Source organism: Mus pahari, chromosome 5 (assembly GCF_900095145.1).
Source record: "Mus pahari chromosome 5, PAHARI_EIJ_v1.1, whole genome shotgun sequence".
Lineage (NCBI taxonomy): Eukaryota > Metazoa > Chordata > Mammalia > Rodentia > Muridae > Mus > Mus pahari.
Window position 1 is genome coordinate 62703809 of NC_034594.1, and position 26079 is coordinate 62729887.

The 26079-nt window shown below is 38.3% G+C and overlaps 1 protein-coding gene across 20 annotated transcripts in view; it reads right to left on the minus strand.

Annotated features, from left to right (window-relative positions):
* Positions 1-3784: 3784 nt before the first annotated feature.
* Trip12 (thyroid hormone receptor interactor 12) overlaps positions 3785-26079 on the minus strand; it is a 119025-nt gene continuing 96730 nt past the window's right edge. For all 20 annotated transcript variants that reach the window (XM_029538456.1, XM_021199402.2, XM_029538462.1 and 17 more), the window contains 15 exons: positions 25936-26009; positions 25130-25329; positions 24201-24328; positions 23300-23451; positions 20612-20754; positions 19763-19919; positions 17975-18073; positions 13389-13503; positions 12978-13132; positions 11904-12068; positions 9297-9461; positions 7584-7697; positions 6824-6918; positions 6473-6576; positions 3785-5875 (listed from right to left, as the gene is read on the minus strand). In XM_029538456.1, the coding sequence (XP_029394316.1) occupies positions 5679-5875; positions 6473-6576; positions 6824-6918; positions 7584-7697; positions 9297-9461; positions 11904-12068; positions 12978-13132; positions 13389-13503; positions 17975-18073; positions 19763-19919; positions 20612-20754; positions 23300-23451; positions 24201-24328; positions 25130-25329; positions 25936-26009 (2063 nt within the window). In that variant the 3' untranslated portion in view covers positions 3785-5678. The remainder of the gene's footprint in view (positions 5876-6472; positions 6577-6823; positions 6919-7583; positions 7698-9296; positions 9462-11903; positions 12069-12977; positions 13133-13388; positions 13504-17974; positions 18074-19762; positions 19920-20611; positions 20755-23299; positions 23452-24200; positions 24329-25129; positions 25330-25935; positions 26010-26079) is intronic.

Genomic DNA, 26079 nt, shown 5'->3' on the forward strand with positions numbered 1-26079 from the left:
AAAAAAAAAAAAGAATACACCTCTGTACCTGACTATATGTAATGAAGGAAAAATAACATTTGGGGGAAATGTGAAAATTTCAATCATTTAATACCTTTTTGTGCGAACTGTATGTTGAGAATTCAAAAGAATATTGCCAACCACATAACTCAAGGACTAGAGAAAAGCAGCAATGGAGCTTATTTCTTCCATTTCCCCAGCAAGGCTGTGGCGAGCACTAATCCCCCGATGTTATACGAAATCACAGCCTCTCAGCACTGGAGTCACATACTCAGCCTGATGTGAAAGCTTCCTTTCTACTGAATGCTTCTGGAGGCCAAGCTTCTTAAACTCCAGCGTTGCTCTACCATATTTTAATCAGACCCACATGGACCCAAACTGGGCAACTCTGAGAGATGTTGTGGTACTTAAAAATAGCAACCTTAACTGGGCAGTGGTGGCGCATGTCTTTAATCCCAGCACTTGGGAGGCAGAGGCAGGTAGATTTGTGAGTTTGAGGCCAACTTGGTCTACAGAGTGAGTTCCAGGACAGCCAGGGCTACACAAAGAAACCCTGTCTCAAAGGAAAAAAAAAAAAAAGCAACCTTAGAAGTGGAAGAAATCAAAGAACGTTAGAGGCTTCCAAATCCCACGTCTGTGAACCTTGTCTATGCCACAGTGAGGGAGTGATATACCCTCAAAGCTGTCAGAACCTGGAGATGTTACCCTAGATGACAAACTTATGACCTCAAGCCCATCTTCATACCAGTTTTACTTCAGTGGTCCTTAAATTCACTCACACCTGTCTCTACGAGCATAATAGAAGCTGATTAACATTATCAACTTGATGAAGTATGAAATCACCTTGGAAGCCTAAGGTTATACCCATCTATGAGGGTGCTTCCAGGAAGACCCACCCTTCCTGCAGCAGTGTTCCATGAGCTGGACAGAACGAAAAGAATGTGATTAGTATCATCTCTCTCCTTCCTGATTGTAGATGCAGTGACCCATGATCCGCTACCACGCCGCCCACCATGGTGGGCTATAGCTCTTCTTGAAGATCTTCATGAACCAAAATAAATCCTTTCCTAAATTGCTTTGGTCAGGCATTTTGTTAAAACGATGAGATAAATACTGAAGGGAACGACCCTACAGCCAGGAAAACCATAGGGATAACATCTCAGACAAAGAATATCTAGAAAATGCAATGGATTCCCTGCTAGAGCCTTCAGAGTGAACTAACCCTTATAATTTGGCCTCATCTATCAAGGTCCCACAGCAGATTCCCACATGGGACGGCAAGTATCAGTCAGCACTGACCTCCCAGTCTTCCTTACATAAATTGGAAGAAATAACACAGGGAACTGGATCACCTCAAGTTCATATTCCTGGCTAAGACTAGTGCAAGGAACAGCATGAGTAAAGAGGGGCATAAGAACTGCATGGCTGCTCACACCACACCCCAGACCTGGCACACAAGTACATTGGCTTCAAAAGAGATAGTGTGCTCTCTATTGAATATTGGCCGAACAACTGCCATTAAGATTTTAAAGGAGAGATTAAGGAGCACAAACTCCTCTTGCAGAGGTAAGCACTCTATTGTTAAGATCATCCCCTGCTACTTAAGTTTGGCTCCTAGCATTCACATCATGCAGCTCACAACCACCTATTAACTCCAGGGAAATCTGACATCGCTGGCCTCTGTGGGTACAAACCCACACACATAATGAAAAATTAAAACTAAAACATCTGAAAAGTCCATTAACATGCCGATACCAATTCCAAGAACTACTTCAACCCCCAAGGTGCTGCTTCCCAGTCCCCAACAGAGCCAGAAACAGAGTTTCACAGTTTCACGGCTAAACTCTTATTTAGCAGCACCTCTCTGACGACAGCCTGCCCCTCCCCCACACATCCAGATTACTGTTTTAGAAATAAGACCCATTATCGTGGGTAGAACAGTCAGCCATGACAGGCAAGGACAGTGATCTCAGAGCATTCCCCATCTATTGTCTCTGCACATTAATGTCTTTCAACAACTCCAAAGACACAAAGGCTTCACCAATGCACAAGAGCCCTTAATGGTGAACACTTTGCTCCAGAGTTAAGTGCTCTCCTAGTGTTCGAGAAAACCTGCCCCCAATATTAACATCATCCCTGCTCCTTAGAAGTAGCTTCTCAAAATACCATCCACACACTTCAGAAAACACCCTCTGGTTGTACATAAAGTAACAAAACTAACCACGAAGGATAATGCTGTTTATTAAAAATATAGTCAGGAAGTCAGGTCATCGATGCAATTTTACATACACACTTGGTAGTCTGAAGTTCCATTATTCCAGCAGTTTATATAAATGTTTCAGTTCAAAAGAGAAAGAAAACGTTTTATAGAGACCAGCTGCTTATCAGTTTGGTCATGAGTCCACTTGTATTAAAAAATAAAACTCCCTCTTCCATTACTGAAGAATGTCTCCTTGATACAGAACAAGTCTGTAAGCATTAAGAAATTTCTTCTTTGCATGAATAATTGTTCATTTGAACTTCTTAGCATATGCCAACTTTTTGACCCAGTGAAAGCTGTGAGTTGTGCCAGAGCTATTACTTGTCTGGGTAACCAAGACTTTCCAGTGGCCTGTTACTAGGTCACTCTTTACTGTGGATGCCAGCTACTACAGCATCCAACCTAACCCCTATGCAACACCTTTCAAAAAAAAATCATACAAAGCAAAAAAGATCCAGACAATATTCTCATTACAACAGAGAAAACAAAATGGGTCAGAAAACCAAAGCATACACGAAATGGAAGGCATTTCTATTAGTAGACCACCCAGAATGCAAAGGAAATAGTAGGCGTATTAATGCACTTTGATGTATTTACTCCCTACAAATTGTTCTTGGCAATCATTCTTGGAATAATGCCAACCTTCCTATTCCCTCACCTTGTACTGATTGGTAAGAAATGGGAAAGGAATCTCAAGACACAATAAACTTGAGAGAACACCACAAACTCAAATCTGCCCAAGTGATGGCTGGGAAGATGGCTTAATGGGGTTGATGCTTGAGCCACAAGTATGAGGTCCTATTGGGTCATCACCAGCCGCATTAAAAATAAAATAAAATAAAATAAACCAAACAAACAAAAACCCCACAAATATAGGTGTGGCTGCACAGTGTTGGGGGGAATAAAGGCATGGAGGATCCCTGCTAGGCAGGGAAAGAGATGGACGCAATCTGCCTGTGAGATGCAGAAGCTGGTGCTCTGTCCTTGCCCTTCATACGTTAATATGCCCAAGGAAGTCACTCTTGAAGCAGAAGGCACCCGTTGGCTACATGACTTACGAGGTGTGCTTAGTTTCACAACAACCAGACACAAAACTCCTTACTGCTTTCCTAGTTATGGTGGCTGTATGAAAAATGCTTTTGCTGAACTGAGCCGCGACATCCACGGCCACCTAGACCTAGAATGTATTCTCCTGGGACCAGGAAGAGGTTCTGTTAACATTCTGACAACTGGAGTAACTGAGTGTTGAAAGCATACCAACCATGCCTGTTGGTAGGTCCCTGAATCAAGCCACTGGAACACAGCTAACCAAGCGTACACACCCCTAGTGGGCAATAAGGCCTCTGCTCAGAGTGCTTAAAATGTGATCTTCCTGACCCTGCCTTAACCACAGGTCCCAGGTATTGAGCAAACAGTTGATGACCAAAAGCTGATGACTGTGGACTCTGAAATATTCCAGTCAGAACCATGCCAACCATTGGATACAAGGAATCAATGAAGTCAAATCTGTCAGCACCACAGGTGTAAAATGCAAATACATATTATTTTAATATGAAACATCACTTTGTTTTATACAGATGTCTACATTTTAACAGATCTTTAAAAAGTGAGGGGAAACAATGCTATTTTCACACAAAAATCTTTGTGCTCAGTTTGTAAAACAGGAGAACAGGAGACAAAGGGGCCCAGATCCCATAGCCATCAAGGTGAAACTGCAGAACACAACTGCCTCCAGATAACACTGCTCATTTACAAGCCTCTGTGAGCAGAGACTTCCTGGCCCCAACTCCTCCCACTGACTGGGCAAACTGTCAAGAGATTTCTGTCCCCAAGGGATGTTTCCACATAAGGCAAGGTCAGTGTAGAATGACAATTACAGGAGTAAACTAACCCACTACCTTCCTTTTGGGTGATGGAATAAAGAAGGCAGCTCTATGTCAGTACAATTAGTTTCTTCAAAGTTCAGGTTTGTTTGTTTGTTTGTTTGTTTTTAAATGATGCATCTCATATTGAAGGAGATGAAGTCAAGAGTTCAAATTTATTAGTCTTCATTTAAGCCTCAGGAAGAAAGCTCTGCTTCCACTTCCTTTCCACATCTAATGTTCTTCAAGAAGCTGTAAACAGCAGCAAGACCTTGCTTGACTTGTGACCACAGGACCACTTACTTGTACTGTAATGTAAGCAATTAGACAGGTGTGTGTGTGTGTGTGTGTGTGTGTGTGTGTGTGTGTGTGTGTGTGTGTGTGAACAGCACAGAACTATAAACAAAAACGGTGAAGCAAATCTATTTTATTTTTAGGTAAAAACATTAACCTGATGGATTATTGCAGATCTGAGAAATGAGCACACGAACAGACAGACAGCATTGCTTTGATCTGTGTGGAGACAAGGGCTGAAGAGTTTGTCTGCAATTCACGCTGGGAGAAGACGAGAATGAAATAAAGACTGAGAACAGACACAAACAGGAACAAAGGAGGCGGGGGGAATATCTTTTGTAACTCCAATACGGGCGTGGGGAGAGAAACCCTAACTCATTTAAAACTTTACACCAATTCAAAATGGTTTGGCCATAGAATAAATACTGGCCAGCCCAAGCTGTGGACCTTTTAACCTATACAGAAAAATGAGTTTTCCTTCCTCCTTTCCAGAGGACAAGGGAAATACCATGTAAACAGACCTAGTGTATCACCTGGCAAGAAGCCAAGCGTGTTCTGTAACTATTTTAAAACTAAACTATGAGAAAAGCCTACCTGCCTAGTTACAAAGGCTGAATTATATTGAGAATATATTTCAATGAATTTTAGATTGTATCTTAATTTGAATGAACACAGGATGACAAGGCCAGGGGCTAATGAAACTGTACGTGTTGTATTTAAAAAGTAAAACAAACAAACAAACAAAAACCAAACACCAAACCTGTATGAACTGCAGAGGCAGCAATGAACTGGGACAAGAAAATTAGAGAGGTGGAAGGCACGCAGAACCCATTTACTAAACTAGAGTTGTCAAATACACATGAATTTAATGTCTGTACTTATGTACAAGAGTTGTCTTTGGAAGAAACAAACTGCAGACTTAGCTAGATGGATACACACAGCCCAGAATTAAACTGCACAGCGACATTTATTGTTCCAGCCTGAAAAAACATCCCTTTGAAATTTCACACAGCAAAGCAAGTTAAAAACTTCACTCATCAAATAAATGATAATTTAAACAAGAACTTGCTAAAGAAACCTCATCACAACAATGCTTTAGGGCCTGATCACTTAAGTCCACAAGGCCATTATGAATTATAATCTGTAAGCCGTTTTCCTACAAGAGGGAGGAACATGTTTCCTTGACTCAGGTGACACAGAAAAGAAATCATGATTTTTTTTTTCTTTTGCTGTAACAGGCAGACACTGATTTCTTGTTGTGATCAGGAAAGATGGAACGACTGTTGGCCTTCTCTTGCTGCTATCAAGAGTTTGTCCCGCATTATCTCAATGCTCGAGTAGTCCGGCAACTTAAGATAGTTCACACAAGTCATTACTGATGGTAAGAAGTCATCTGGGTTTTCTGTTGATTCAAATGTCTTCCGCACAATTGTCAGAGGTGGATTTAAACTCCGAAATCCTAATTAAGAGAAAAAGTTCCAGAAAACCAGAGTTTTCTTTTAGATGCCATTATCACAAGATATAACACTTGTTGAAAATTGCCACACAAAGTATTCCTCTCTTCCACCTAATGATGGCCCATTGGTTAAGATCATTGCTATTCTTCCAGAGGACCCAGGCTCAATTCCTATCACCCATGTGACAGCTGACAGCTATCTATAACTCTTGTCCTTGGACAACACCTTCTTCTGGCCTCAGATATGCCTGGCAAGCTAAAGACTCATACACAAAATAACAATTTAAAAAACAACCCAAGTAGACTAATTCAACTTATTTTTAGAATCTACTGTAATTTAACCATGAATTTAAAACATGCACAGACTCTAGAATTTTATCTAAGCAACCAACATTCCTGACCATTAGTAACTGTTGATATTTAAGGCAGTCTCTGAATTTCCTTGCCAGTATTATTTCTTTACATATTTCTAAGCAGATAGATTGGCAGCTCAGAAACAATGGTGGTGGAATAACAAATACTGTACACCAAGTAATAGACTGTCTCCAGAGACAAGTGATGTTTCATTCCCAGAATAAAGGGTAAGCAGACACTACCCACCTCCAACTGGCAATCGTGGGCTACCAGTCACAAACTGGAGAAACAACCTCTGCTGCTCATTATCAAAACTACTGAGAATCTCAAACAAGAACTTCACAGCACGACTAAAACAAAAAAGTACAACAAAATTACTTTGTGTTAAGATGCAACTGTAAATATACCAAACCTCACTTATAATCATGATGACATCAATTTTCAGATATCATTACATATGAACTCTCATTACAACACACTTTACAAGCTTATTTTATAATAACTGAAATCTAAATGGAACAACTTCAATAATACAGAATTTTAGAATTCCCACAAAATTCCTAGCTATTAACTGAAGAACTAGCAGTCTCTACTTACCTGTCATGAGTATAGCCATGATCAGGTCTGCAGCATTCCATCAATGTCTTTGCATCCCAAGTGTCTGCTTTACTGCCACACAGGAGCTGGTCCAGCTATGAGATGAAATAAGGATAAAGAATTAGTACAGAAATAATTTCCATGCTTGGGTGACAGTAGCTGTCTAACAAAGACAGAAGCTGTCTCCTTCACACTGAACAGCCTGACCCACGATTTGGGCTAGAATGCTGCTGATGTACTTTACTTCACACAAGACTCTACCTCCCCTCTATAGAACTACACCCTCATTTAACTAACTTTTTCTTTCTTCTTTCTTTCTTTTTCTTTCTTTCTTTCTTTCTTTCTTTCTTTCTTTCTTTCTTTCTTTCTTTTTCTTTTCTTTTCTTTTCTTTCTTCTTTCTCTCTCTCTCTCTCTCTCTCTCTCTCTCTCTCTCTCTCTCCTCCCTTCCCTCCCTCCCTCCCTTCGTTTTTCGAGACAAGGTTTTTCTCTGTATAGCCCTGGCTGTCCTGGAACTCACTTTGTAGACCAGGCTGGCCTTGAACTCAGAAATCTGCCTCCAAAGTGCTGGGATTAAAGGCATGCACTACCACACCCGGCTTTTAACTTTCTTAACCAGCTATTTCCCTAGCCTTCCCAAAACTCCAGGCCTTTACTCCAAAATCCTATAGTCTGGTGGTTTTTAAGCAACAGGGTAACTATTCTGCTGTGGTGACCACACAGACAACAACGGCCCCTGTGGTGTTTAGATGTGCTGCTCACCTCTTCTGGGTAGAAGTACTGAAGATGGCTGAGCGGGAAGACCGATTCAAATCCATCTCTGAATGAGTCAAACTGCCGACAAACACCTTCATTTAGTGCCCAGAATATCACCAACTGCGAAAAGAAGTCATTTTAAAACTTCAACAAGATCTCTCTAACAATAAAATTAAAAGGTGGTGGTAGTGCATACCTTTACTCATAGCACTTGGGAAGCAGACAAACCTCATGAGTTTGAGGCCAGCCTGGTCTACAGAGTGAGTTCTAGGACAGCCAGGATACAGAAAAACCTTGTCTCAAAACAAAATACATCAAAAGGAAAGAAAAAAAACCTATTAAATCCCCATGCTATATCAGTAAAAAGCCAGTCAGGTGAACTTCAATTTTGGGGAATGGCCAAGTAAGACAATGTCAAAATTGCCACATGCATTTTTACAGTGTGTTTTAACACTTCATTCATAGAAAAACCTTTCCTCCAAAAGAGAATTACATCGTCCAGCCAGAAGCCAAAGGCAATGTCCTAAGAGATTAAAATGTTACTGAAAAATAACATTTCAAGATCTTTAATGAGCAACTAACCACAATTTTAATGTGAAGTGCTGATTTCTAAATCCTGTCAAGGTCTGAGAACCATCCTCTGCAGTGTGCTTAACCTTAGAAAACAGATACAGCTTGAACATGCAGGAGAAAATTTGGTAAGAAAAAGCAGCTCTAAAATTTACTCAGCCACCAGTAGCCTGGGTTAATTTGCTGGTACAAAGAATATTCAGATAGATGAAATAAAGTGTTAGTTTCAAAACTAACAATTATTAAGTATTTTTAGATAAGCAAGAATGTGAACACATAATTTGTTGGAAAGCTGGAAAAGCAGTACAAGGAACAGGTAATATGGGAAGATAGCCTGCTGAGTTATTTAAAGCAATCACTTATGAGGCACAGAACTGCAGGGACGACAAGGGGTTTGGATATATATCTTTTCTTTAAGGAAGATAAAGAGACTAGAGCTGAAGGTTTTAGAGCTCTAAAGTCCCAAACAAGTTAGTAAAGTCAAGGCTTCAAAATGAGTGTACTCTAGCTTGAATCCAATGTTCATGTGAAGAATAAATCCAAGCAAACTTTTAAGCACTGGAAAATAGACATAGCTTGTAAGTTTATTTTTGGTGTACAACAGGAAATAGTTTGACCTATATTTAACAAGTGTAGGTCTAGAGTTATGAATACACTTTAGGGTGAGTACATATACTGGTGTTTTTAAAAGCAATCTGCCAGTCAGCTGCCTTCAAACAAGTGATGACTCCTTTCTGCTGGAATTTCTTCTTAGAGGAGAAAATTGTGGTGTAATGCACTGTATTCAATCAAGTTTAAAGATGGGTCAATTAAGATCACGTTTGTATGGAGAACTAACTGGTAAGCTCTTTACACAAACATGTTTGATAGAGCTCTTCTCAATCTGGAAGGAAGACGAAGTGTGGAGAGAGAAGTAACTTCTTAGGGGATTCTGTTGCTTTAGTATAAAATATCTGTGTGTTCTCAGCAAAGAACACAGCTTTTGCTAAAAGGACCTCCCAAGAGTGGTCCCAATGGTATGCAAAGTCCACAAAGGTAGAAGCTAAGGAACCAAACCTAAGTCCCCTCTCTTAGGAGCACAACAGATAAACTCCTTCACCGCTGAGATCAAGTGGGGGGTGGGGTGGGGGGTGGGGAGACAATACATACTCTTAGGTACTCTTCCAAATTGTGGATAGTAACTGGAATATCCTTTCCTCCTTTCTTCAATTCAATGTTGGGAAACCCAGGCAGTGTAAAATCCAATCCCAGATCTTCCACTGAACAGCCATTCATCGTAAGAGTTTCCAATGCGTATTGTAGACTCTCTTTGGTCTTTAATGGGGGGATAACAATGGGGAGGTAAGCACAAAAATACATGCAAAATTATACTGTATTTATAAAACATAATCCTGTAACAAGTGATGGTTCCTTTAGTGCCTAGTTACAAATTTTGGTCATATTCAAAGTAAGTCACTGGAATCACAAAGGAACTAATCTTAACCTCAGCATCCAATTATATTTGTGAAGGGAAACAGGATTGCTGGGATATTTTCCATATGGAGTAGTTATTGCTCCCTGTAAGCATACTCAAGTCACATAATAAAGTCCTTAAATGTCTTTGTTAAGCTTTAACAAAATAAAAACATTTTTTTTTCTAAATTCTAGGCCAATATTGATGGACCAAACTAAATATATACTTAAGAGTAAGATATGTAGAAAACAATATAGATAATGTACTACCTAGTAATGGTAATAAACTTTTCCCCGTCCCCTACAAGGCTCAAGTGGAAAGCACACACTAGAGGTGTTAACTTCTCGGTCTCTTGTGCATTTGGGGGGGGGGGGGGAAGCTTCAAAAAAGCCAAACAAATCACATCAAACACGGGGTATTTTTAACTTGAAAGGTCTACACAAAATGTTGTTTGTTTTAAAGCAGCCAGGATCAATGGCAAACACAAAAATATAAGTACTATTGAAACTGAAGGCATCTAATTAATGCTGATCCACTAGGAAGCTCTCAAACTGTCCTTCATGGATAGGCAAATGAGGAGGCTATAGGAGAAAAGTCAAGAAAGGGGAACATTGGAAATACTGAAAGCTTGCTTTCATGAATAATCTAGAGTTATATCTAATACATTTACACACCTGCCCATATAGTTACACACAACAGGAAAGCAAAAAAGGTACTACCTTGGGGGAAAGAAAATTAATAGTGGAGAGGGGGAAGGAAGAGGGAAAAAATGCATAAAATCCAATGATGCATATAAAAACATCCAAAAGAAACCTATGATTTTATACACAAACTTTTTTTTTAAGAAATAAAACAAACCCATCTCTAAATAACCAGTCACAGACTAAAGTGATCCAAACTCTTCCCCCTGATCACACAGCCATCTGTAACATGCAGTAACATCCAGAACGTGTTTAAAGAGCTGGCTTTTATACTAGAACACTATACTAGACACATTGCCATTTATCTTGGAAGAATTTAGTCTACCAGCTCAAGGGTCTAGGATAGAAATCTCTACCTCTGTGGTGGAGTGCTTGCCTAGTCGACAAGCAGTGGCAGGTGTGGTCCCTAGCATTGTGAATAAACAGGTCAAATCTGAGCCAGGAAAATGTGCCCAATTTGTAATGTTTTATAAAACAAAGAGACAGTGGGCAAGGGATATAGCTCAGCTAGCTGTACACTTGGGACTGTGACAAACACCTTTGATTCTAGCATTTTGTGATTTAGAGGCAGGAGGATCAATCCTTGGCTACATAGCAAATTTATGGAATACCTAAGACCTTGTCTAGGAAAGGAAGGGAGGAGGGAGAAAAAGAGAGAAGGAGGGAGAGAAAGAGGGAGGGAGAATTGAGTCTAGTACTTTATACATCCTAGTTTAAGTGCTTTACAGTTAAGCTGTATATCCCCTGCCTATCGATAATCATTAAAAACCAATTTCTAAGCTGGGTGTAGTGATACAAACTTGCAATGCAAGTCCATAATCTGATGGGGAGGAGGGGAGAAAGAGAAATAGAGAAGCACCTTTCTGAAGAATTCAATGAGAAGGTATCTGCTTGCACCTATCTAAAATTCAAGACAAGTGGCCTTATAATTTCTACTAGAAGTATAATTTACTTGGAAACATGACATCTATCTGCTATTATTAAATATCACAGAGGGTATATTGTGAAATTATATTTCTATTAGTACACATTAACACATTTTAACAGAAAGCATCTCTCTATTAAAATGAAATATTGCTGGGATAAAGAGATGACACTGTGCTTAAGGAGTATTTGTTCCTCTTGCAGAGGACCTGGGTTCATTTCCTAGCACTATGAGGCAGGCCAGCAACTGCCTGAAATATAAAGTCCAGAGAATCTGATGTCATCTTCTGGCTTCCAAGTGATGCACATTGTATACAGACACACATGCAGGCAAAACACTTATCTAGATAAACAAATCTCGGGCTGGAGGGATGGCTCAACAGTTAAAAGCACTGACTGCTCTTCCGAAGGTCCTGAGTTCAGTTCCCAGCAACCACATGGTGGCTCACAACCATCCGTAACAAGATCTGGCGCCCTCCTTTAGAGTGTCTGAAGACAGCTACAGTGTACTTACATATAATAAATGAATAAATCTTTTTTTAAAAATCTTTTTAATTATAAAAAAAGAAATTAAATATTACTATAAGATTAACCCAATCAAATACAAACCACTTAATAAGCCTGATAATTCTAGAACAAAGAACTAATCTAATCCCCTGGACATCTCTCCAAACCTACCTGGGATTTATCCTGTTCCAGTCTTTTCTTCTGTCTGACAATGTCTTCTAGGTGATATACTGATCTGGCTACAACAGGATCAATGTCAAATAAATCATGAGATGTCAATGAAGTTTCCTGCCGCAGCATCCACTTATAAAAGGGCAGGCCAAGAGGAAGGTCCACCTGAAAGGGAACATGCAACATACTTTCCACAGCAAGCTTTAACAGGTACTTTATAAAAGGTCATTTGGAAAGGCAAAACAATCTCCCTCCAAGAGAAAAAGTAATTTAGGAGCTGTTTCTCTCTTTACATGAAATTAAGAACCACAAACTGGGACCCAAATTTCTGCCAAGATTTTGGAATGCAAAGAACCTTTTTAAAGCACTAATACACACACACATACACCCCAATAATGAAAATACAATATCCATGAAGTGTTTTACATGACAGCCTCTGAAACACTAAATGTTCCTCTGTGGAATTTTGAACCAACTAAAGTCAATATAATTCTACTTACATATTTAATATTCTGAAATCATAGAAAGGAAAATGAAGTACTTAGAACAAAAATTTAAAATGAATAAAGTTTCTAAAATAACCAATGAACTGTGTGTACCTCTTTAAAGAGAATGTACAATTGTGGGTTTATCAGCTGAAAATGTCTTTCCCATACTAATAAAGTATCTCAGAAAATGTGAGAAGAGGAAATAAAGAAAAGTCCAGAAATATTCAAACGTCCATAAATATTGACTATTTTCACAAGAGTATTCTAATAGATATTCAATGAGTTTACCTACATACTCATGGCTTTCCTATTGAATGAAACTGAATCATAGCAAAAATATAATTAATGTCAATCTTTATGTTGCCTGACTCTGGTCCTGGCTACTAAAGAGTTCTACATGGACTAGAGGATAGCCTTACAAGTGTGCTAAGCAGAACTGGCATTTTAAACAAAATGTTCAAGTAGTTCATGCATGCATTCAAAACAGAGCAGCAGTGCTCAAAAACACAGCATTGAGTGCGTGGGGACTGAAATACTTTCATAGAACATTGTACAATTACAGAGAAGCAAACAATTCTAAACTTACCAATCTGAAATCCATGATAGCCTTAGCCATTAATTTTCCTAAGAAGCGAAACTTCATCTTAACCTTTGCGATGTGAGCTGGCTTAGCTGTCCTACCAAAGGGAAGCGCAAACAGGCCCTGGAGGTTTTGAATATACTTGGTCCCTTCTTGGCTTCCTGTAAAACGAACAAGTACCACACTTCAGATGAGATTTTTCCAAAACAAAACAAAAGCCTGGTAAAAGTAAGAAATTCAGTATTTCGAAAACTGAACCAACTGCCTCCAGAGCTAGAAGACCCTCCCACTGGGTAAATGAGAAAATAGGGTGGGAAGAGATGAAAGACAAAGAACTGGTCCCTGCAGAGACTACCTGGTAGAAGGGCTCCCTTACCTCATCTGAATAATACAGACTGACTCACAGCAGAACCTTACCTTTTGGATTGCTAAGAGTTACTTCTTCACCTCTCCAGAGACCTAAGTCGGCTCTCTGTAGTTCCTGAGAAACAAGTGCATAAAACTCCAGTGTTGGCCCCAGACCTGTACCAACCTAGAAAAATGAAAAATAAAAGAAACTTCGAATTTTAAAAATTCTGGTGCCTTTTTTGCATGGCAACCTCTTGGTGACATGGACACTAAAGCAAGTGTTTGCCATAAAGCTCAAGAAATGGTTTTTCCAAAATGTCCTGAACACTAGATGCTAGAAACCCTTTATCATTCCCTCTGGCCACAACATTCCGATTGTATGGCTCAAAATTCCTGCTGTGGTTATGTATCTTTCCTTTAGAGATAAAAACATAGTACTGTCTGTGTTCATTTCTCCTTTAAGGAAACTATCACCCCCGAAACAACTCAGGAGAAGCTCCAAAACCTCCTCCAGAGTTAGACTTTTTCCTATGACATTTTAGGGCTTTAACCATTGCATATTTGTAGGTTTTAGATGTAGAATTATTTTGACTGTCCTAGAGGCTAACATACATTTAATAAAAATCTTAAGTAATAAAATTCCAAGTCTGAATTCATTTTTAACAACCTGGGATAAGGCAGAGGCTCCTTAAATCCAAAGGTATACTGGAATCACAAGATATTTAACAGTGTGACACATACAGTCCTCTGATTTCTTGAGTCTAGTTTAGAGACTAGGATTTGCTACTTAAAAATAAAAATTCAAAGGTGACTGTGCAGCTTATAAAGTTGCTATATGACCAAAACATTATCAATGCTGTCCACAGACCCAGCATTCAGATTCTTCCATGTTCTGGCAAGATCCCACCACTCAGCCCATAATAAAGACAGTAAGCTTATATTACAGCTAAGATTATAATCTGATGATTATCTGTTCAAGTGACCACTTGCTTATGAATTATTACTGTACTTACTTTTTAAATAGCCCATACTACTTTAAAAAGTTGATACAGTCTACCAAATATTTAATTCTGACTCTCAAAGCAGTGACTGTTTGCACCTGGAAAGCCCTTTCTGATTAGCTCCTACCTCTTCCACACAAGTCCACATGAGAAAATGGGTATTTACTATCGAATCACAATAAGTGCTCTGACTGAAATCTTGCAGCCCACCTTCAGCTTTTCTTACTCCTCACAATCTAAACCAGTTACTACATAATATAAACTCTGCCTAAACTAGTGATTCTCTCCCACCTTCTCTTTTATTTGCTTGAGATTTCTGAGCAACTACTTACACTACTGTTCCTCACACCCTACATATTAACAGTGACATTTTCTAAGAAAAAAAAAACTTGTTCACTCAAAGCACAGCACATATATGTTTTTATCGTGGCCTGAGATCTTATATGATCCCTATTTCCAGCATTGCTGACCTTGACTCCTACTGTTCTATCCTAATTTACTAGTAGCTCTAGTCACCTTGATCCCATGATAGTTGGGAGATGTCTGTTCCGCTGTCCATTCTCCCTGATATCAATGACTTACTTCCAACTCAAATGCCACCTTAAAACCACATTATCCCTTATCCAACATGTTCCATCTTCTTGAAACTTTTATGACCAGTTTAACGTGTGTGTGTGTGTGTGTGTGTGTGTGTGTGTGTTAGCAAATGTGTCAACCTTCTAAAAATAAAAAAATTAAAAAAAACTCCATAATGGTAGATAGAGACCTTGTTATTTTTTTGCTCTCCACTCATTTTCAGTCACTGGAGTAAAGGGAAAGAAAAAAGTTTAGACACAGTTACAGATGTTGTCCACAAGGTGGTGATCCAGAGCCATTTCTCTTTCACAAAATTATCCCAAATTAAGGACAAATCATAACAGTCTATTACTTTCTCTTAAATAGTTATTTCTAAAAGTAAAGTGATTTTAACTTAAATTCCTCAGGTATTACCGAAAAACTTTGCCACACCCACCAAAGCCAACACAACTCCCTTCTGAGATTGGTCAGGAGTGTCCTAAATGTATCTACTAAATGTACAGCTACTTAGATGGTCTGATTTCCATTGCCACTTTTAAAGAGAAGAAAATGATATTTTAGAAAAAAATAAAGGATAGGAGACTGCCTCAAATAAGCAAACATAACAACTAAAACAAGAGCAATTAAAAAAAAAAAAAACTTGGTTTAAATTAGTCTTTTTATCTATGCCAGACAATGATCTAAGTGTTTTACATATTTTACATATTTTAGTTTGCTAGTCATTCTAACAACATGATTTGGTGGACACATTTTCCCAATGAAGTTGGATCTTAGAACCCATTTCAGAGTTAATAGGGAAGAACCTACTGAACATGATAAACTATTGATTTCTATAGAACTATTGAACAACAGGCAGTTCAAACCCTAACTCTAACTCATAGAGGTTTCATTTAATTAGAATTGTCTACTAATTAATGCCTATCATGTGTGAGTTTAGGTTTCAAGGGACAATTTGTGTTACACATTTCTCTTTTCATCATGTGAGCTCTAGGGATCAAACTCGGGCTATCAGACTTGGTGGCAAGTGTCTTTACCCACTGAGCAGTCTCATCAACCCTGTTTAACAGTCTTGCAAATAAGAAATCTGAGTGAGTACTGCCAGGCAGTGGTGGCGCACGCCTTTAAATCCCAGCACTTGGGAGGCAGAGGCAGGAGGTTTTCTGAGTTTGAGGCTAGCTTGGTCTGCAGAGTGAGTTCCAGGACAGCCAGGGCTACATAAAGAAACCCTGTCTCAAAAAAACAAAAAACAAACAAAAAAACCCAACCAAACAAAAAAACCCACTGAGTACTACACCCTCTAAGCAAAAACTATGAATAGGGGAGATTTAAAAATAATAGTAATAAATGAATTCAAACCAGTACTAAAGGACTTCTAAACTCATTGCCATCCTCCTGGTTTTCCTGTCTCCAAAACTTTCAGAACAGCACTGGCTTTTGTCACTTACCACCAAGCCCCAATCCCTTAGTTTAGTCCCAATCTGCTGGACATCTGTAAGCCAGTGAGATGGCTCACATGTAAAGGGAACCTGCTGCTGCTGTGCCTGATTCCCTAAACTCAATCTCCAGATTCTACAAGACAGAAGAGGAGGACTGATTCCACAAGGATGCCCTCTGACCCTCACATATGCACCAGGGAACATGGTGCCTACACACATGACCATATACTCATATATGCCCACATGCATGTGCACACACTCATATACAACAGGAATGAAACAATAAGATGTGGGTGGCAGCAACCTGTAATACCCAAACTTAGGAGGCTAAGGCAGGAAAATATTAAGTTCAAGGCTGCTCTATATTCCATGGTAATCCCTAATCTCAAAAACAAGAGAAAATGAGGAAAACTTTCTTGAATCCTAAATAAAAAAATTAATGTGAAATGGTCAACAAATATGAGCTAATATAAACATTTAAATCTGAGAAATCATTCATGGAAAATTCTTACAATATAAACACACAAAAATTACAGAGTGGATAAATGATAAACTGGAAGGAAATGTCAAGACATAAAAATTACAAATCCAGAACTTGTAATTCAGTCTAATTCAGTGGCAAAACGAAACCAAACTGAAAAGTGGGGAACAGTGTCAGCATCTTCTCCAAAATGGATAGTGATCAACAAGCAATCCAAAAGCGGTCCACTTCCTCAATGCAAGTAAAACGCTAATTTATTAAACATACCAAGAGTCTTACAAATGCATTACAACAATTTAACTGAAAAGCCAGTAACACCAAGGACAGAGTTAAGACCATAAAACACTAGACTATGACATAAATACTGGGGAAAATGAAAAAAATTGAAGCCACCACTAGTAAGTATAAAGCATATCTTAATAAAATTAAAACATCTTACCAAATAACTTAGTTTAATATTTAGATATGTATTCAAGAAAACCACAAACTACAGAAAGACTTGGGCATGAATGTTGTAACAATGTCACTAAGTCAAAAAAACAGAAAAAGAATGCAAATGTCCCCCAAACTAGTGACTGACACATATTAAGTCATTTATGAGATACGCACACAAAAATTTTCCAATTTTTTTTTTTTAAAAGCAAATTGGTGTGTGCTACATGAATGAGGCTCACAGGCATGGCAGTAAATGAAAGAGTGACACAACAGTCACATTATTGCAAAACAGCATAGGAAGCTAGACCAGTGGCTGCCAGGGCAGTCTTTACAGAGAGAGATGGTCTTCTCTTGCCAGGCTCCACATATATCAACTCTTAGAAAAAAAGTTTTTATGGTATATACCATATACTCTATCAATAAACTCAACTCTGAAAAAGCAGTTCAAGTGTTTCTGAATTACAGATTCTTAGAATATCCTTTCACTTCATGAACATTATATAAAGATATACATAATTATGCCAGGAAAATCCCACTTATTTTGCATGTAAACCTCTGAAAAAGTAAAAACTTAAAAACATTTTATTAAAGAGAGGGTAAATCAATTCTTTAGTGTTTTAGGCTACATTTCCCAATGCCTTTCAGAATTTTGCAGTACAATACACACAAATGACATTTTATCAAAAGCATTTAAGTTAAAACACCATTAACAAGTTCAAAACTTACCTCATTTTCATATTGGATTTCTAACATGGCCCGAGAGCTGCCAAGGTCCTGCATCACAGACTCGGCTTGTTTCAGTAGCTCCTCTCTGTTCACAGTACGCTAACAAAGGAAATATATGTGAACAATAATGCTCCATTAAATCAACAAGTAGCACAAGTGCAAATCAATCCTTTTGACTGTTACTCCTTTAAGTACATCCTTAGAGAGGAAAAAAGGAACAAATCCCTGAAACTGACCAGATTCACCAAGCCCCTCCAAGCCAAAGTAAACAATAAAAACTGAGAATTCCTCTCAGGGAAAGTAAAGCTGAGTTGCACAGAAGACTCTCAGAGGAAAGAGGTTGTAGAGAGGACTCTTGAGACCAGAACAACTGCATGAAAGAAGCAGAAACTAGCTGAACCAGCTGAAGTGCCTGGAATGGACCTCTGAAACCTGTAGAGCTGCCTGCAGGCTGCTCGTATGCTCTATGCTAAGGTGAGTTTTGGTGATGTATCTGTACTTTGTTCTGTTGTAGACTCACTAAATGGGGTGAGTAGATGTGTGTTGTATCTCCCCAGGAAATTTTGTGACACAACACATACTCTCCATATATGAGAGAAAGCGCTCTCTCTCTCTCTCTCTCTCTCTCTCTCTCTNTATATATATATATATATATATATAGATAGATAGATAGATAGATAGATAGATATCATATAAGCTACATATATATACTTATATACATTAAGTTTAGAAAATTAAAGTTGAAGAAAAGATCTTGTTTACTTTGCCAAACACCAGTGTAATTCATGGTACCAGCAACATGACATTTTCTTGGGCACATTTATACTTTGATGACAGAGAAGTAGGTATGAAAATGACAGGGGAGAAAATCCTCTAGACACTGAACTGCCCTTGCTACAAGATGGCTAGTGAGATTGAGGATGGTAGAGGTCCTAACATCTCCAAATATGGCAACACTGCTGCTGATGGAATCCTCAAGAAGTAAAAACTTGGAACAGACCACGAAAAAACAAATACAAACAGTGCAGGTCAGTCAGATAGTCATGGTATACTTTTATCCCAGCATTCAGAGACAAGTGGAGCCCTTGAGTTCAAGACCATCCTAGTCTACAGAGAGTTAGTTCTAGGACAGCCAGGGTTACACAAAACAACCCTGTCTTGAAAAATTATCAACCCTCCCCCCCCCCACACACACACACAGTGGAAGTCAAAAGGCTAGGATTAGTCTCACATGGAAATGGCTCAGGCACAACTGCAATCTAAGACTAGAAGCACGGGAGATGAAATCAGAAACACTGGAGCTGACTGGGACAGACTCAAAATATATTATCAATTCTCTTTCAAATGGGCTGACATGCTAAGGGATTAAAATGTACCAAATGATCAAGAGTTAATTTTAAAAGAGAAGCAATTTGACAAGTTTCAAATATGGGAAAGAAGACAAATTAGGTCTTAATAAACATGGTAACTAAATAAAGAATGTTCCTTTAAAAAAAAAAAAAAAAAGGCTAGAATTTTAAGAAGGTAACACTTATGTTAAGAGTGATTTTTAAAGAGAATGAATGGATTAGCAATCAAGAGTTCTTGCTACTTGGTTCCTAGCCCCCACGCCAGGTAGCTCACAACCTCCACCTGAAGGAGATCTAATACCTTTTCTTCTAGGCACACACATCAACACACTCAGGCATACAGACATTAGGATCAAGTGAAGGCTGTGACTCCAGAGGTGAAATAGGTCCTGCCTTTACTTTGGAAAGATCAACATAAATACTCTTGGGAAATACTTACTTTTTTTCTATCCAATCTAGGTGCAACCCTGCTGTCTTGAGAATCAGACTGGTTGATTTCTGGGTTGGTATCAAGTAATCTTTGCATTGCCCGGTCCCGATCAAATGCGGTTACATAAAAAAGCATTTGTCGGGTATCAAAAGGAAAGAAAAATGGGCTATAAAAGATAAAATACAAATTTACCATCTAGGTGAGAATAAGAAGACATTTTTAATCTATATTGGACAGAACTTCTAATATAAACTCCTAGCAAGAGTAGTCCTCTTAAAATCTCTGTGGACAGGCCCAATGGTGGTGCACCATTGCAATATCACAATGTTTCTTCCGGAAATCCCACATACAAAAGTTAATGGTTTTACTACTTCATGATCTTCACCACAGGCTTAGCACTGGAAAGTCATTGCCAAGAATTAATCTCCCAGCTAAGACATTCCTACAGTGACTTTGAGAGGTTGATCCATTTTTTTTTCTTTTTGAAAAAAAGCTCCTGAAATGTCAATTTGAATCTGTTTGGTACAATGTCACACCATGTAGATATGGTGAATCCATATTAAAAACTATTTCTAACTTGATTTTACCTTAATTGGTCTATAGTATCTAGTTCAAACAAGGATAGAAAACAAACAACAATAACAAAAAGCAATCAGACATCTGCAGTTCCATTTTTACATAGGCAAAGGACTTTACTGCTGTCAAATATCCTTCAATGGGTTCAACAAGTATTGTTGTCAACAAGTATTATAATACTGGTAAAGAGTTGAACAAATCAATTACATCTTTTCTATCACAAGTCATGATAAAGACCAACATCATGTTAATATTTACAAGTTTAACAAAGGACTGTCTTACCAGGTTTTTCCTAGCTCAGTGAGCCATGTTGGGATGTTTCCTGTCATGATTACTAGAGGATCTTGAAGCTGCCTATTCGCTTTTGCTGTTAATTTACTGTTAATAAATTCACTAGTTGGAATAATCTCCTTGCACATCGCATTCTGTAAAATAAAATAAATTCAAAATCTCTTCCTATATCCATAAATGGGTGGGTCAATAGCTTTCATCAGTTTTTTTTTGTTTTTTTTTTGGTTTTTTTTTTTTTTAATATACAATACCCGGTTCCTCAATGGTGTTTCCAATTTCTGAAAATTACTACATCAAAACCTCATAAAGCTGTTACCTTTCACTATTCCCATACTATATATTTAAGAAATGAGGTGTTCAACTGTTTACTCAATATAAATCTTTACATGAAGAAAATGTGTGCTGGCTTGATATATGTCAACTTGGCACAAGACATCTGAGAGAACCTCAACTTGGTTTTGGTCATGGTATTTCACCACAGCAACAGAAACTTAAGGACAGAAATTGGTACTAGAACTTTGAGGTATTTCTAGGATAGACTTTGACCTTGTCTTTAAGGGGATTGTGGAACAATCTTTTAAACTTTGGGTTGAAAAAGCCATTGAGCATTCAAAGCCTGGTGATCTGTGCTGTGTAAGTATAGAAGATAAGAATGTTGAGAAATTACAGAGAATGTAGTAAGTAAGCCTAGCTTGTGAAATTCCAGAGGGAAGTTTTGAGAGAAGATTACAGACTTTATCAGGTCCATTGCAAAATCTGAATTAAGAATCTGTTGCTCTTATCAGCTAGGGCTAAGATTCAGCTGTGATTAACAAGATACCAGTACCACTGAAGTGAAACCTTTGATACTTGGGACAACAGATGCTGGATAGGTGGAGCTGTGAAATTAATGGTGATGAAATAAACTAACATCACTGAGATGAAAACTTCTGAGGAAGTATTTCCTTGGAGTGAGCACAAAACAGCTGTGTTCCAGAAGTGACCAAGGTTATACCGTGATCTGGCAGCTGAACTTGGTAGTTTAAGAGTCACCTAGGTGGTACTGGTTTTGAAAGCAAGAAGGGGTCATGAAGAGCAGCTGAGGTTTGGCACTATGTGGCAGGACTCAAGTTGCTGAAGAGAAGAAGAGGCCGTTAGTGAAAGTATATCACAGCTGCAGAAGACCCTAACATTTTGAAGGTGCCAATACCATGAAACTAAGAATAGCAGCAGCAGTAGAGTTTCCTGCAGAGGAAACCAGAGATATGACTCCCTTGAAGGAACTCCAAAAAAACCTGATGAATCCCAGATTTTGGAAACTGAGTTATTTACAGTTTACGAGTTTGGTTTTGCTTTGTTCAGACTGTGGATATGTCCTCTTGAAGAAAGAAAAGTATTTAACATAAGTTTGATTTCAACAGGAGGTGACAATTGAAGAGATTTTTAAGTTTAAAGACTGGATTTTATTTTTGTTTTTCTGTCGTGTGTGTGTGTGTGTGTGTGTGTGTGTGTGTGTGTGTGTGTGTGTGCGCGCGCGCGTGCGCTTCTATGTGTAGCCATGGCTGTTCTGGAACTCACTCCCTAGACCTTGAACTCAGAGATCCACTGTGTCTGACTCCTAAGTGCTAGGATTACAGGCATGCACAACTTCCATCCAGCATTTTTAAAAGACTGAACATTTAATGTATTGGACTTTGTAAAAGCTGTGGAACTTTAAAAGTTATTTGTTTTATACTGATGTTAATATGAAATCTTTGGGGTGAATAAAAATTAAAAAAGGTGTACTTTAATAGTGATATGCCTTTGTGTCTAGTTTTATGCCAACTTGACATAAGCTATCCTCATCTGAGAGGAGTGAGCCTCAATTAAGAAAATGCCTTAATAAGATTGGACTGTAGGAGGCCACACTTGGTGGTACACACCTTTATTCCTAGCATTCAGAAGTAGAGATATGAAGATATGAGTTCAAGGCTAGCCTGGTCTACATAGTGAATTCCAGGATAGCCAGGGAGTAATGAAAAACCCTGTTTCAAAAAATAAAACAACGAAAAAATGAAATATGGGTTGGAGAGATAGAGGTTAAGAGCACTGACTACACTTCCAGAGGTCCTGAGTTCAATTCCCAGCAACCACACTGTGGCTCACAACTATCTGATGCCTTCTTCTGGTGTGTCTGAAAACAGCAACAATGGTCTCACATAAATAAATAATTTTTAAAAATTGGGCTGCAGACAAGCCTGTAGGACATTTCTCAATTAGTGAGAGATATGGAGGGTGGGGGTAGGAGTGGGGGTGGGGATATGGGATTATGTCTCAATTCATTATGAGTTTGGCATGGATGCTGTTAAGAAATAAGCAGGCCACAGGGAGTGACCCAGTAAGCAGTATTCCTCCATGGCATCAGCTGCTGCCTCCTTCATGTTCCTACCTTGCCTGAATAATAAATGATAAAGGGTGATCTGAAAGTGTAAGCCAAATAAATGCTTTTCTCTGCAACTTGCTTTTGTAATCATTGCAACAGAAACCCTAATAATTAGAACAAAACGTTATTAAAAAAAAAAAAACAACCCAAGAATATTAAGTTCTGTAGATGAGTTCATTGTAAATATGAATCACTGTATGTATCTATTTCTAGTTAACAGAAAATTCCTTTAGTAAACAGTAAGAGAGCACAGGATTTCATAAGGAGACATTACTCACATCATACAAGTAATACCAATATCGACTGATGGCATGTAAAACTCTTAAAAGAAGTATTACATCTAAGGATGGGTCTTCAAAGGTGATATTTTCAGGTGGTGTGGGAATGAGGTAAACTTCTAAAGGATTTGCTACTGACGGGCACACTCCATCTAGAAGATAAAGAAAGTTTCAATTTCAATTTGATCAAAGTTTCAGGAGATCAAACTAACAATAGCATACAGACTCAGAATTCTTCACCGTGTGAAGCTGCTGTGTTTAACTTCTTAGTATCTCAATCATATTAAACATAGACATTTCCTCCCTTTTGACCTTATGCACATCAACACTTAGGTATATTAAACGATCACATTCCCTTGAACACAGACAGCCAAACAAGATAAAAATAACTAAGTCCTATAACAAGCATTCCCACAAGCTGTCCTGTGAAGTTAAGGAACAATCTGTTGGTCACCAGACACAGCCTCCGGCATTCTCTTTTTTAGTGAACACATTTAACCCCTCATGAAGCCATGAATTCTTCAAGAACTAGAAATAAAAATTTCCAGGGCTATTGAGATGGTCCCGAGTTCCCAGCAACCACATGGTGACTCACAAACATCTATAATGGGATCTGAAACCCTCTTCTGCTGTGTCTGAAGACAGTGACAGTGTACTCACATACATAAAATAAATCTTAAAAGAAAAAACATGCTCAGATTGTTTTCATTTGTTATTTTATAGATACGGAATTCTTATTTTCTAGACATTAAAATCAAACATTTAACTAAAAGTAATCATTCTACAGTAATAATTTGTTAATTGTACCCAAAATTTTAGAGCTCTAAGTCAGTTAAGAGGCAGGAAAAGCAGAGAAGTCAGCCCCTGATGACAGTCAGCTTCCCTCAATGTATCACCTTACCGTGCCATAACTCATCATGCTTCTTTGCATTTCTGGGGGAAGTTTTTGTTGGAGCTGTTTGGGCTCTCCCCCTTTTGCCACCAACACAATCTTTAGTACTTTCTTCATCCTCCCTCACAGGTTTGTACCTAAGCGGATAAGAGAGTGTGAAAATCAAATGCAGACTTTAAGTGTACCAATTATTTAACAAAGTTAATAATATCTAAGTCACAGAAAAGACACAGAAAGAATCCCTAAGAGTTTTCAGAATTATAGCTTTTTTTCTCCCTATTACCAAGAGTTTATCTTCCTAAAAGAAAGCATTATATGTAAGCAAGTAAGTCTTCTCAGTAAGACTATACTTTGGGAAATGGTTCTTTCTATAAAGTGTCAGACACTAAAGGCAGCCTAGGAGGCTGTATCCAAATGTCACAGGACTCAGAGCTACCAAACCTATATAATCTAATCGGATACCATTTTGACTCCATCAAAAGATCTGAAATCAAAAAAGGTACACTAATGCCTTTAAACATGCTTTCTAGTAGACAGGAGAAGGAAGCAATATCCATATACACATTGCAGATCATTAAATATTTGAAAGAAGCCAGGCATGGTGGCGCACACCTTTAATCCCAGCACTCGGGAGGCAGAGGCAGGGGGATTTTTGAGTTCGAGGCCAGCCTGGTCTACAGAGTGAGTTCCAGGACAGCCAGGGCTATACAGAGAAACCCTGTCTTGAAAAATGAAAATAAAATACAATAAATAAATAAATAAATATTAAAAAATTATTTGAAAGACTTTCATAGACTAAATGTGGGATTTAGGTTCTTCCTCTCCTCACAGAATTGGGCCATGAAGAATTCTAAAACAAAGATCACATGCTACCAAACAGAACAGAACAGAACAAACAACAACACCACCAACAAAAAAAAAACCTAGTTCAGACTTGCCATATTGTATGAGTCTTTGTCCAAATTCCAGCTCTTCCCAGAGGATTGCTCTCATCATCAGTAGATTCTCTTTCATCTTCAGCCTGTACACTGAACTGCCGCACTGCCTGATACACGGTCATGTTATATGGTAGTAAATGTTCTCCAATATAAAACTGTAGTCTGTGCCTTACATTTCCCGAATTTAAGAATTGAGCAGCCTGAATAAAACAAAAGTAAGCCCAAGTACTGACATGTGTACAATAGCTGCTAGGGCAACAAGTCAAGATCAGTGGTGAACTCTTGAACTCTCTATATTCTGAGCATTATTTATCTGTAATGCTTCAAGACAGAGTGCTCAGAAATTCAAGCTTTTCTATGTGATATTTAGAGATACTAGCATCAATCCGAAGATGGGACCCAAGTATAGACTATTCACATTTTGCAAAAAAGCTTTGGAGATAACTGAATATTGGTATGGTTAGTTTAACTTCCACTGTTTATACAACCTACCATATATACAGACAAATGTGAATTTTCTCTCTGTAGCTTCCTGGAGGAGATTTCATATTCTGGATATTGACTTTAGGGACACTCAACATATACTAGTCTATTTTTTTCCCTTTACATACACAACTCTGAAAATAATTTATAAGCAGATGAAATTAGAAACAACTAATAAAATTGTAGAACCATACTAAATTAAGTGATTATTAAAATGTATTAAGTAATTTCTGTGATTGATAAGGGGCCATTTGAATCATAGAAAGCTAAATCAGATACAGCATGGTAAGTGTTCAATACAAGACATGTGAAAAGGACCTTACCAGAGACTCATCTATTTCTTCATCTGACCCATCATCATCACTGTCCTCATCATCTTCTCTTACTCTTCCATATCCTGAATAACCAAAAAAAAAAAAAAAAAAAAAAAATTATATAGCAATTTTAGGTGTCAGAAGTAGTAGTTA